The sequence below is a fragment of the Sebastes umbrosus genome, chromosome 11 (assembly GCF_015220745.1).
Source record: "Sebastes umbrosus isolate fSebUmb1 chromosome 11, fSebUmb1.pri, whole genome shotgun sequence".
Taxonomy (NCBI): Eukaryota; Metazoa; Chordata; class Actinopteri; order Perciformes; family Sebastidae; genus Sebastes; species Sebastes umbrosus.
In genome coordinates, this window is record NC_051279.1 from 20133961 (window position 1) to 20148610 (window position 14650).

The 14650-nt window shown below is 40.7% G+C and overlaps 1 protein-coding gene across 1 annotated transcript in view; it reads left to right on the plus strand.

Moving 5' to 3' along the window:
- si:dkeyp-84f3.5 (uncharacterized protein LOC334144 homolog) overlaps window positions 1-13189 on the plus strand; it is a 14188-nt gene extending 999 nt beyond the window's left edge. The window contains exon 2 of the mRNA XM_037785773.1: window positions 9832-13189. Coding sequence (XP_037641701.1) covers window positions 9999-11894 — 1896 coding nt within the window. The 5' untranslated portion in view covers window positions 9832-9998 and the 3' untranslated portion in view covers window positions 11895-13189. The remainder of the gene's footprint in view (window positions 1-9831) is intronic.
- Window positions 13190-14650: the final 1461 nt, after the last annotated feature.

Below are 14650 nucleotides of genomic sequence, written 5' to 3' on the forward strand. Positions count from 1 at the left end.
GATACCAATTCGATACCACGGTAACAAAAAACAATAAATCCCATGTAATTCAACACACACTCCTTTTATTAAAACATTTTAACATTACTAAAAACAGAGGCATGTAGCCTCTAAGTAATAAATTAAAAGAAAGGTCTATTAACATTGCAAAACAGAACAGCTTTCAAAGCAGGCTAGCGCTAACAAGCTTCCTCTCTACAATAGGCGTTTCTTCAGGGATAGTTGGTTCAGTCGCCCCCTGGCTGCATACATCGCTTTCTAAACTTGGCAGCTCACGATAAACCGTGAAATACTGCACAGACAAAAGTGTTTTGTTCATAGTGGTTCATGTACAACGTCGGGGAAATCCTGTCAAAGCTTGTTGACTGAGCAATAGCTCCACAACAATTGAGCCAACCTCACCTGTGCGTATCAGTGTTGTAAATATTTTGATTTTGGTAATTACACTATCCTCAAAACAGTCATCATATGATTATTTCCTCTTGCTGAGCTGTGTCTTTGATTTGTTTTAGTATGTGAATTACAGCGTATATATATATATATATATATATATATATATATATATATATATGAATGTATATGTTTTTTCCTTAACAATATAAGATACGATAAACCTCTATTGAGGTGAGGAAATGGGGTTGTTTCCGGTGCACACCTTGACTACAGTAAGCTCACATTACAATTAATGAAGCAATTTGGACGTATCTGAAAATGTAACCTACAACCAGGGAATGAAATTAGCACCTGCCACTGGCCAAATACAGGGTAAATGTTGGCTGTGGCAGGTCAAAATTTCAGGTCACCTGCCACCATGGCAGATAGGTTTTCCTTATATTAAAGCAATTCCTAAATTAAAAATAGTCAGTGATTACGGTTACATGATCCATATTTCTACTGTCTGTTACCGCTGACTCAGTGTTTACTAGGGGTGTAAGAAAATATAAAAAATATGGAGTATTGCAATATTATGATTGTGATACTGTATCGATTCTCAAAAACCCTGTATCGATTTCTGATTAATAGTTACAAGCAAAGATTAACTCAGTCAATATTTAATTTTATTTGCAAAGAGAAATGCAAATGCAGATCCAATTATTCTGATTCCATAAAATAGTTTAAAAAACATTTTTCTACTCAGATTTTATGCATATGGCAGTGTGTTTTTTTTTTACTATGACCGTTTCCTAAATTAGATTTTAAAAAATCAATACATCACCTTGCTTACAGTACCGCAATATGTAGCGATATTTTGAATCGTAACCCTTGTATCATGAAACGTATGTTATCGCCAGATTATTTCTAATACACAGTCCTAGAGTTTTCAATTCTAAAGCGTTCTACATAGATTTCAGAAGTGGCAGAAAAAAAAACTAGTAGAAATGTACAGTGACCTGCCACAGTGGCACATGAGGAAAAAACTTAATTTCAGACCCTGCCTACAACAAAGCTATTTATTTTATGGGAAACCATAAATATTTTGTATAGTATCCTGTTTTGTATGATCTGTGGAGAGAAGCATCAGGCTGGATCTGTTACAGGATTGGGCAGGTTTTTCCTTCATCACTAAATGTCCTACTGAGGTTAGGCTAGTGCCATTATGGTCAAAATGATAATCACGATTATTTTGATCAATATGGAGATCACAATTATTTATTATGATTATTCACTGATTTTAAGGACAAAATATTTTTATTGCACTTTCACATTTAAATCAGAGCGCTGCTTTCATTTCCAAGTTGTGCTACATCCCTGCTAATTAACAACTCTGCATCCAAATAAGACTTAAAATAAGGTTTGTCTTCACCTGGATTCAGTGCATTTTCATTTTGCTTGTTGGCAAAATGAGTAATATACATTATATTACACTTCTACTCTGGACTGCAACCGTAACATTCATGTAAGTTTTTCACAGGCTGCTGCTGTATAGTGAGCGCGCAGTAGCAAGACGGCTCCCTAAATGTGATGGTGGTGGCTGGCTTTTAGTGTAGGAGGCGCTTGATCGCTATGAGCAGAGCACATATTTTAAACGTCAATATTGCAGTCGATCATGTTCATTTAATTGTGGGGAGTCAAAATTGTGATCGCGATTAATATTCAATTAATTGTGCAGCCCTAGGTTAGGCTAGTAGAGGGAGTTGTCAAACAGCAGCAGCACTGTAAAGGTGTGCTTTACCTGCAGAATATTGCTAAAATAGACACAAAATACTGCAAAAGAACTGTCACTGACGGTTATTGTTAATTGAAACTGCTGGCCACTTTACATTTTTGTGAGCTTTGTTAATTTGCAATTCATTTGCACACAGTATGCCTGCACAATCTGCGATGTGCAATAACTTCGATATTGCAATGACGATATCACTTGCGATAAATAAACAAATATTGAAGTGTGCAAATTAGCTATACATATACATATACTGTATTTTAGATATAACTAGGCTAAATGTTATTTCTATAGCAGCAACAGTAATGTTTACAACAGAAAAGTCACTACATAAACTCATTAATATCTCACTGGAAACAAATCTAAAATTTTAATAAAATAAATAATATTCCTGACATGAAAATACTGAGTGAAGCCTAGAAAGACTGAAGAACACAGACATCAGTCATTCCTTCTCCCTCTGCTGATGTGAACCACTGCATGTACCGCTGGTAGAGGGAGGAGGGGCTGTTTTGTATCGTCTAGCAGTTAAGTTTACAAGTAAGATATGTGGCAACCTAACCTAAACAGTTAGACCACAGAGCCTACTGCCTGCTTTTGTTTTAGTAGACAAGGGTTACGTTGCCCCTACTGTATACTTTATGAAGATAATAAATGAATAACACAGATGCTCCGTAGTCTGCACCCTTGTCAATAACGACGCATCGCCGCTTCACTCCTTCCGTTCCACCCTTAACAATAAACTCCCTGGACACAAACACTGGACAACTGCTTACTAGAGAGAACTAAAGTTATCCAGAACACAACAAAATAACTTACAATTCGCTGTTAGCCGCCGAGCTAGCTCGCTGTGCCTATGTAAACATAGCTGCAGTGGATGAGAGACTGCGGACAGAGCCGATTGAAATATCACTTTCCTACATGTTTAACCGTTTCATCATGTTTGTGCTTGTTGAACAGGTGTAATGATAACGTGTCTTGGCTTTACACTTACAAAGTTTTATTGCACTTACTTACAGTAACGAGCATAGTTGTTGTCAACTAAACTTCACCTGGTTCCCTTTACTGTCTTCTCGTTGTTTGTTGACTTCGCTGTGTGTGTGTGTGTATGTGTTTGGAGAGCTCCGAAACAGAGCAGGGAGAGGCTGCAGCGTGATGATAAATACTAAAATTTGTATTCCCGGAACCCGTTTAATACCGGGTTTTGGTAACCATCCCAAAATACAATGATTTCTCTTATTCATAACGTTTTAGAGAGCCTTTTGTGATGTGTTTATCGCGCATGTTCATATCGCTATGGCGATGAAAATATGATTTATCGGTCAGCCCTAGTTCACAGCACTGTGTGGTTGCTTTTCAAGTGTTTTTATAGAGTGCAGTGGTTGATAGCTGGTGGGACCCACAAATAACATGGTGATAAATAGCCTATATAAATCTCCCAACTTCTGGATCAGCCATGATCCTGATGCTGCGGATTCATTTGGGACATCCCTATTATTGCATCCCTGTCTTGCATATGTTTCCTGTTGTTGCATAGTTTGCCTACCTTAGCTCTCTCAAGGTTCTCTGTTTTTAACGTTATAAGGAAGTGGAAGTGGAAGTAGACCATGACAGCACATGTGTGGGTCATTCCATATGTACACATCCAACATCCAACTCAGGAGGAGGCCCAGGAGTCTTTTAAAGCTGTGGTGTCTTTGGCAGATTTCCCTCAGAATTTTAATTGGGTTTGTGGTTGTGTATCTTTCTCTTGTGCTGCCATTTTGAAAATGTCAGTCTTTTAATCTTAACACCCTTGAAGGTGCGAAATGCAAGATTGGGAGCATTTCTATTGCCTCCACACGGCTCTAAATATGGCGACGGGCGAGCCGACGACCTGTAGCTAACGGTGCTGACAGAGCTAACCGTGTTAACCTGGTGGGAAACGGGAGGGTGGGTGCTATGCTTCCACAATGGCGGAGGTCGGTTGGGACAGCGTTATCAGTGGTAACCACCGTATGAGAGCAGTGCAGAGCGGCAGCCGTGAGCCAGCCAGTAGGGCACTCTCCCATGCATAAACATGCACTAAAAGCACGCACAACTATGTCAACAAAGGAAGGAGAGGCTTGAATTACAACACAAACAGAGGGAGAGCAACTTCATTCTCTGCTCAGGGAGACATTACTCCAGTATATCTTTACATAGCAAGTAGTTGTTTGTTGCTATATTAATGCTCTGAATATCGTACGCATTGACCACTCCACATGCTGAATCTCTTGACAGCTGCTGGACCCAGACGGATGAAGTAGGAATCCAATTCATCTTTAGGAACAGCACTGAAGCCTGGGATGTATTTGTACCTGAACACAGTGTCATTCTTAAACGCAGTGTGACGAGGATCAAACACCCTGACCTCTTGAAGGAAATTAATGTCAGGTTGTCCGTATGACCTGCACTTGCTGAGATTCTCCTCTGCATTGTTGTATGTCTGTTCCAATGTGTTGAGGAGATGTGTCTTTATGGCAAAAGATAGGTCAAGCCCCTCAAAGTACTGGGCACATGCTTCATACTGTAGCAGTTCATCTGCAGATCCTCCAGGTAGTCAAAAACCTTGGTGGTCATAGTGCATTTGCTCTGGAAGCTAAAAGCTTTGTTTATATTCGCGCGAGACATCGTGGCGCAGGCCTCCGTAGATGGCGCGTGTGCTACGAGCATGCACAGAGGCGTTTATGCTCAAGGCGTTGTTCGTTGCAGTGTGCTCCAAAAAGACAGAGGGCGTAGAAACAAAATATTCTGTGGCTAAGCAAGAAGTTAACGAGTGATACCGGAAAGGAAAGTAGGCCAAACATTGCATTTGTGTACTGCAATTATGACTGTTGCTTACCTCCAAGTCAAAATTATTTTTTGTCTCTCGGTGCTTCCTATCTGGTTGCCACTCTTTCCAGGAGACCTTTTTTTAGGTTCTACAAAATGATCTCTCATATCGTTTCACAGCCAGCAGCAAAAAGCCTCGGTTTTCCCCAGTGTGTTGCCTTTTTCTTTTCAAGAATGTAATGACATGCGATTGTCCCTGTGGTCTCTCAATGAACAGTTGTAGAGATGTCTGTACACGACGTAGGCAAACTTGCTTGGCCAGTCTTCCCTTGAAGGCATCCATGTTGAAAAGAAAGGCACAGCGCACACAGTTGACGCGTACTTACACAAATTCAGAGGTGCACGACAAAGACCGCAACAACTTGCGGAGCCTTCGCGCACCACATGAAAGCAGCACTACCGCAGCTGTCTGCCTCGTGCGCACTGAATGTAGCGCATAACAGGACATAATGCGTAAAAAATTCCGGTTTTGGCCAATTTTTACAACACACACACAAGCAAACAGGGAAAACAAGCCTCTATATCTTTGTGATAAATACTACACTAACTTTACTAACCATGCATATTTAATTTAACTCACCTTGATTCTTTCAGCACTTGCAGTAGATCTGGATGCAACAGCCTCTGTCATGGTTTTTTTTTGTCAGCCATTCTCCGGGTGTGTTTTGCGGTAGAAAAGTGTTTGTCTGTTTAAAATGTACCTTTAAAGGGAGATTTGTCAGGTGTTTAATACTATCAGCATGGGAGTGAGCAAATATGCTTGCTTTATGCAAACGTGTATACATTTATAATTGGAAATCAATTGACAACACCAAACAATGACGAATATTGTCCAGAAACCCTCACAGGTACTGCATTTAGCATAACAAATATGCTCAAATCATAACATGGCAAACCCAAGCCCAACAGGCAACAACAGCTGTCAGTGTGATGACTTGACTATGACTTGCCCCAAACTGCATGCGATTATCATAAAGTGGGCATGTCTGTAAAGGAGAGACTCGTGGGTACCCATAGAACCCATTTTCGTTCACATATCTTGAGGTCAGAGGTCAAGGGACCCCTTTGAAAATGGCTATGACAGTTTTTCCTCAACAAAACTTTGGAGTGTCATTAAGCCTCCTTCAGGACAAGCTAGTATGACATGGTTGGTACTAATGGATTCCTCAGGTTTTCTAGTTTCATAAGATGCCAGTATCTTCACTAGGCCCGATACAACCTAAAAATCGCAAGATGCGTTAAAGAAATTAGTGGTGTTAAAACGAGTTTGTATTATTGCGTTAACTTTGACAGCCCTAGATCCACCACAACATTGCTCACAGTGCAAAACAGTTTACCCATACTTTCATGCAGAACATCAGGAAATTGCCATGTACGGTCTTTAGCTGTAATTTATCTTTGTAAATATGAGACGTTTGTGTCGAACATATCTGCATCTTCACAACCAGTAAAACAAGCAAGTGAGTTTGATGACATTGCACGGCATACTTGGGCAGGAGACTGCTGTGAATCATTTTTTCCCCACCCCTATTAACTATTTTTCATTGTTGGGGTCGTGTAACGTTGTCAACATTTGTTCGGTTGCTCCGTAACTACTGGATAGCAACTTTTTGCAAGATGTGTTCACAACTTGTTTCAGTTTCACTCCAAGTGGCCAAAAGAATCAGTTAATGCAGGTTCAATGGTTACAGAGTTTAACGGACATGCTTTAAATACCTGTACAGTTTCACAGGGTGTGTTTGAGGTCATTAGCTTGCAGTGTTGGTCCATGCACCTTGGAGGTAGGTGAGGTTGTGCCAGAAATTCCTACTCTCCCCAACGCAGGTGGCCAGAAGGTGTGGAAAATGTGTTATGAATCCACCATGCCTATCATGATGTATATTTCATGCACATAGTATTATTACAAAGGTAACTCTGAAATACACACTGGATAATTGAATTTGTCATGAAGTCCTGAGTGAAATCATGCAATGCTGCCTGACTGGTTCACTGGTACAGCAGCAAAATCTGAGAAAGTGAATAATCTGAGCATAAAGACACAAAATTTCACTGTCTTAATTACTTCAAGACTGCATTGTATACAACACAAACTAATTGTGTATTCACCTCAAGGCAATATTCAGTAGAGGCACCTTTACAACCTTGAGATTGTGGCAAAGTCTGTATCAGTTTTTCAACAGTGTTTTGTTTTTGTTTCTCGCATCATACAGCTGTGACTAGTGAACCTGGGGAACAGCTGTGGTATGCACAGTGTTTCCAGCTCTGCCATGGTGTCCAGTATATATTTCAGAGTTGCCAGAGGCCGCTTGGTGGGCTCACTTACTGGTGCTTTTCTCACTTGGACACTCTATAGACTAGAGGACGGCCTGTCGGTGCCTGGAAAGTTTTCTTGCATTCTTCCTCTCTAAACTACAGAATTACATAATATTATGAAGCATTGCATTATGTAAAATGATTACCAAACAAGTTTCTCAGTTGCACATTCTCTCTCCTGGGCACTCTCTCTCTCTCTCTCAATGACATGTTTTGGACTAGTATAGGCTAGTAGTTTGTTACATACATTTTTTAAATGTCAGGATCTAATGGCATACCTCTACTAGGAGTGCCAATTTACCAAAGACAGGCAGGTTCCAACCTTGTATGCAACCCATCTTTTGGTTATAAAGCTAGGTTGGATGATGTGGGTTGACCCTTTTAGATTGACCAGAGAGATGGGTCACTATATTGGTCTGAAAGGGGCATGAGAGACTTGGGCATGTTGGAGTCTGGTAATGTGGAGGGTTTCTCTCAGGCACCTCTTGCTACTAATATACTTTGTGGATGGTAGAGCATTCAGTGATAAATTGGACCGCTTAAGGACATCTTATTACGTTGTTTTACCTTGACCCTTTTTTTTCTAAAGGACAGAATTGTGCCTTTTGCAATTGGGGTTGGGGATAGTTGCTCTGAGCCATGTGAACCCGCAACTACTCAAGACGTGCTGGCACAGCATGAATGATTTTCCATAGGACAGCAAGGTGAAGTTAAAGAAGTTGTTTACCTTGGTGATATTTTTGAAGTGAGCTTGTTCCCATACTGCAGTAAGAGCCTGCAGTGTGGCCTGTAGCTGCTCATCTGACAAGCTTGCTGTTATTTTTCCAACAGTCTTTTTTTTCTTTCTTTTTAAACTGATTTGTGACTGTAAGAAAAACTTTACAGTATGTTTTCTTTCTCAACTTCTTGAAGTGCAGGCCTGTTGAGCTGGATTCTCTGTGTTGATAGTCTTAAAGCAATGTAAAGTCTATTCAGAAGCTTAGATATGAGATCTGCATCAGCCAGTTGTTGTATCTGTGAAAGTAATGTCCATTTTCTGCAGTGATTCTTTTTTTTTCTTCGAAAAAATGGGTCCAGCTCCAAGCACTCCCCAAATTCTTGTTTTCCACATTACTACTTCTTCTTCTGTCACTGTTTATATTCAGTGTTGCACCGCTCAGATCACCTCTGTGTCTGTGCACTGAAAAGTGTCTACCTGCTGTCAGAGAAGAGATGGGGGAGTGGGATCAAAACCTGGACTCTGCAGTGCACAATCGTGCTCAGTTGAGCCTCTTCCCGGAGGGCTGTCACGTTGATGCGGATCAACCCGATGACTGTAATCAAAGAACTTTTATATATGCTTTTGGTACAGTGGTGGGTAAGCAACTCCCAAATGAATCAAAGGCCCTGTTCAGACCTGACATTAACATGCGTCCTGGGTGATCCGAACACAAGTGGACAGCTTTAAGTATGTCTGTTCACACCTGGCATTAGAATGTGCCTCCACATGCGTCTTAAGTGACCACTTGTGATCCGATCTCACTTCCTCGATCTATATGCAAATAAATACATAGTAAACACATGGCTAATACAGCAGGCGTTGTGACAGAATATTACATGAATGTCAATAGTAATATCCTTCATATTCAAGAATTCGGGTACATTTTATTGACATCAAAACAAAATTTTATTGTACTTCCACACGTTGCCGGCACCGCTGCCTTTGCCAGGCAACAGCGGCGTACAGAGCTTCAGAGAGCCGAGGATGAGAACGAGCGGGTGTGAGCTCTGTGCAAAATAGCAGAACAAAAACGCAGACACATCTCCGACAATATGATAATAATTCACACCGCGTGCCTAGTCTGATAGTTTGTAGATATGTAGCTTCTTGATAAGATATATTTTAATAAAATACAGTTGTACTGACAGAATACAGTAGAGCACAGAAGCTGTTGCCATGCTGCGAGGCAGACAAGCGCCCACGTCTGCCTGTCTATTCACCTGAGGAGTGCAGTGAGGCCCCGTGGATCCCAGCGGGACGTCAGTGGAGTAGAAGGTCCTTAATGTGGCCCAGAACACCTCGGCTTACACACTGCTAAAAGAATGTGGCCATATATTGCCCAGACCACCTCTGAATGTGGTCTGAACGATCGGATCGCAATGTGTCCTCAGTGCATCTTGAGTGCGTTCACACTTGTACCTAGAGCTGTCCACTTGTGATCCAATCACTGAGGATGCCTGTTAATACCAGGTCTCAACAGGGCCAACTGAGTGTATTGGGATGATGAATAGATCCTGGACATATTTAAAAAGCGAACGAGTGATTGCCGGATCTTACCGAAAAGGAACAGATTCAGCAATCATTAGTGAAAACAGTAAGCGAAAACCCCTTATCTGAATTAGTCAACGCGTGTCATCCGACCTGGTTTGGGTCATTTGGAATGAATGCGAAGTAACACTGCATAGTCATCTGGCATATATTTTTAAGTTTTGTTTGATTTTTTTTTTTCCCTCTATCCCCCCAGGTGCTGATACAACATGGAAAACCTTAGGAGAGGGATGGACATTCAGCTCGCAAGGACCTCATTTTAGGACCAGTGTGTTGAGAGAGTGGACACACTGATTCTCACATGGAAACCGATTGCGTGGGTGTCTGGATAAAGTTTCACTCATACTTGCAGATTGAAAAGTGATGCCATCAGCACATCGCCAAAATAGTTTCATCATGGAAAAGCAGAAATCAGTGAATACTGTTGCTTCAACGCATTTGGGTGGAGAATCAAGTACCTTCATCTGCACTGAGTGTGGTGATGGGTTCAGTCAGTACTCTAATGTGTTGGCCCACATGGCCATTCATGGACCTTTGGAGTCATTTTCCTTAGATGGCTCATCCAATGGATTTGAAATCCCGCGGGAATATGTGCTACAAGAAAATGGCACACTGACAGTTGTGAATGGCTTGGAGTCACATTCCTCTGTAAAACCAGTATCTCCTGGAGTCCTGCCATCGCATTTCCCAACCCCTATCAAACCAGTGTCTCCAACTCTAAGGCCTCAGCCTTCACCTTACAGAGATGTGTTCAGGCCAAGGCCATCAGACTTGAACTTGGAGAAGTCTCGCCAGGGAAATTACCGTTGTGAAATATGTAGCAGATCATTTAACAGCCTGCAGAGTTTACATCGTCACCAGCAGTATAGAAACACAGAGCGAGGTTACAAGTGCACTTTGTGCTGTAAGATCTTTGAGGGTAGACAGGACCTTAAGAATCACCTCCAAGACCATGCCAATGAGAGGTTTCACTGCTGTAGTCATTGTGGTAAGCGATTCCTTAAAGTGGATGCACTTAATGCTCACCAAAAAGAAAATCACCTCGTTGCCAAGGCTACAGCTTTGGGTAATTCTGTGAATAAGCAGGAAAAGAAGATTGAGAAAACATATCCTTGTAGGAAGTGCAAGTGTAATTTTTTCTGGATGTCAGATTTTCAGACACATTCACTGCACCTTTGCAAAGGAAAAGAGGCTGATGCTACTTTGGCATCTGAAATTGAAATTGAAGTGAACTCTAAAGAAGACGCGCCACTTGAAAACCGCTACAGTAACGGCACATCTATTGATGTTAAGAATGGGCATAGTAAAGCCATTCTTGACTTCTCTCCCACACCGTACAGATGTGGTTTATGTGGTGATCGTTTCCAAAGGTTAGCAGCTCTGAAGGAGCATCATCTCACACATCAAACTCAGGAGGAAATAGATCAGCAGAATCAAGAATCACAAAGAACCTTTAAGCGAAGAATGCCACCTAAAGGTAGACGTAGAAGAACAAGTAATCCAAATGGCAAGCTGCATCCTTGCAAGCACTGTCATCGCGTCTTTAATCATTCTAGTAGTTTATCTCGGCACATGAGATACCATAAGGGTACTATGCATACATGCGTATTTTGTGGTAGACATTTTCCACAGCGCTGTGATCTGAGAAGGCATATAGCCATGTACCACAAAACTGAAATAGAAAAGAAACCAGGTTTGAAACACTTCAACACAAATCCACAAAATGGGCCTTCTCCCAATTCTCTTAATGGGGACACAAACTCTCCTGACGAGAAAAGCAAGAGCTCCTCTGACAATGAACAAACGGCATCACCAGAGCAATATCCAAAGGGGAAACAATCGGGAAAAGCGGGTCGAGTTAACTACAAGTGTCAGGAATGTGGAAAGAGATTTGGGCTCTTGTGTGTGTACCAACGGCACTTGCGCTATCACAAAAAGGAGCCTAATAAGTGCCCGAGGTGTCCAGCTCAATTCAAGAACTCTTCATCCCTTGAGCTTCACCTTCAAAATCACCCAAGCACAGGAGAACCAAATGATGATGTTGGACAAGCATCTCACGACACTGGTTCCAGTGGGGACCCTGCCTTAGAAAAGGGAAATGCAGAGGACATAGAGGATGACTATATGGACCATACTCCAAATGATAAAGGAAATTCTTCAGAGGTTCTTTACGAATGCACTGAGTGCACTGAGACATTCTCATGCTTGGACACGTTTCTTCAGCACCAGACTTCTCATGGCTCAGAAAACAATGGGTAACTATCATGTCAGATCCACTAGTTATTGTTATTGCCAACAATCAAGCTCTCAGTAGTTGAGTGTTTTTTGATTCTTTCGAATGCAAGTATTTGAAGACCTGTATATTGATGTAAAGTTTGTAATGTTTTTTTTATATATATATACATAACTACTTTTATACACTTTTTTTGGCATGTGGAGAAAAATTCTCTGTATTGGTGAATTTCAGAGAACTGTGGGAACCAGGAAGTAAGGCTTGGGTGAGCATACCAAAACAGCATATGTCTGTCATTGATAAATTGCAAATTTGAACCTGGTATTCTCCCACAGGCTACAGGTGTGGTTAACTTGATGTCCCACCAATTTGTTGTCTAGCTAGGATGAATATGCTGTTTTCTAATGTTTTTTTGAATAACTACTTTTATACACTTTTTTTCTTTGGCATGAGGAGAAAAGTTCTGTTTAATGATGAATTTCAGAAACCAATGGGAATCAGGAAATAAGGCTTGGGTGGGGGCATACCAAATTAATTTTGAATTAAATTCAAAATTTCCATAACAACATATGTCTGACATCGGTAAATTGCAAGTTTAATAGTATTCTCCAACAGGCTACCGGTGTAGTTAGCTTGATGTCCCACCAATTGTTGACTAGCTAGGATGAATATGTAGCTTCATTGTATTTTTAGTGGCTACCAATGCTGTTATTGTCAATCACATTGCCTCATTTTTCATCATGTTTTACTTGCAAGTATGTGATTTTTGAAATTATCTTAAATATGTATGTATATGTATGTCTTCCTTTTTGAAAGGGTAGCATCGTCATGAGTGGATTTTTAATTGTGCCATTAAAGTTGTACAGAGAAATTACTTTATCTGCCATCAGTTTTGCTTTGACTCCCTTTTTGCTGTTATCAGGCAGTAAGAAAACCTCATTGACATTTTTTTTTTTCCTCCTACATGTAATTTAGGTGTCTTATTTTATATTTTTATTGAATTGTACAGCAAATTAATGGCAACTGCACAGATTGAAATTCTTATGTTGGTTGTGGATCAGAAATGTTGGCAAATGTATAAGCTACTCCATTTCAAAGATACTTGACACGGTTCTTGTGATTTTGTGACACTTGCATGCAATTCATAGGAAACCATTCCTGTGATTGGTTCAATATTGGTTCTTGTGGCCTCTATCGAAAATAACTGTTTTGTTACTGCGCTTTCCGTATTACTAATGCAGTAACAGCCACGTCATCTTAACTTTGTCGCAGAGTCTGAGCTTTGTGTTTCTCTTTCTATTAAATACATTAAACAATTGAATTAATCTTAGCTATTATTTTGTTATGAGCAGCCATGTCCATTTTAGATGTAGTAAAAGAACTGATAATGATGTCGCAGAGTCGCTCTTGCTGCCTGTTTGTCCTTGTGGCCAACTTAAGTACTGAAATAATCTCCTGTGCCCAAAAAACATTCTCAGTTTGCCATTATTGAGACACCTCATTTAATGAACTCCCTGAATCTCCCATACAGTGACCACAGTACAGTTTAGACAAGAAAATGCTTGCTTTAACAATTTGTGAACCTGAATTCATGCAGACATACCGGTTCTTTAACTTTTTGTGCAAATATACAACATGCATATTACAGTGGACTGAGCTGAGTGTGTGCCCTAGTTTTCTTTACTGCAATCTCTTTTTCCAAATGTTCTTGCGTGCGTAGACTGTACCAATGGTCTAGGGTTTTCCTGTTTGGTGGCTATGAGACACAAAGCGTTTAAGCTGCAGTTAAGACAATGGCATTGTATTCTGATAGGCCTATAGAATGGAGGTGGTGTATTCAAGATACTGAGGGCCTGTTAGTCTAAAATGAAAAGCCTACTGCTTAGGTCAGACTGTTTTTTTTGTCTCTATGAAAGTACTTATGCAGTGCCTGTTCAAAAGGGGCCTGTTCAGAACAGGCCGAATGCTTGGCCCATGGTACTGCTGCTTTCAGCCTTCTCGAGAACCGCTAATACAAACAACGTCACACTCAACACTCCGCTTCCTTGGGTCCTGAGCAATACACCTGCCATGACATAGTTGAATCACACACCCAAGTCGCAGCTACTCTGGGCCCCCCAACTAAAAGGGCCCCAAACTGCTATAGATTTATTATGATGTTTAGATATAAATATATTGAATTATGTTACAATGTAAGTATATTACTATATGTACCCTGAAATAACTTACAAAAGGTCCCCAAAGCACTTAAACATTTTCAACTCAACTTACTGTGTACTTCTTCTTCAGAGGAAAACATTGTAGAACTATATTTACCTGACAGAAATGTTTCTAGCTACGTTGCCGATTCAATCCAGCATCATATAAAAATTGAGAGCTCCACCTTGATCAGACGTTCAGAAAATGTAAGTACACTGTACTGATAATGCCTCTCTTTCACTCTTCATTTGAAGTAAAAAATTCAATGCAGGAATTTTACTGTGCAGTATCTGTAGTTTTACTCTTATAGTTAGGGCGCATACCTCATGGCCGCAAATGTCCTGTACAGCGGTTTGATTCCCATCTGTCCAGACCGTTGGCTGCATGTCATGCCCCTACTCTTTCCCCACATTTCCTGTCTCTCCACTGTCAAATAAAACTATAAAATGCCCAAAAAATAATGTTTTAAAGACTGACCTCTGCTAATTCTAACATACCCAGTTACAGAAACGGTGAAAAGTAAAGCAAGATGGTATTCGCCTGGGGCCCCCAAAACACCAAATCCGCCCCTGAAAAACACACC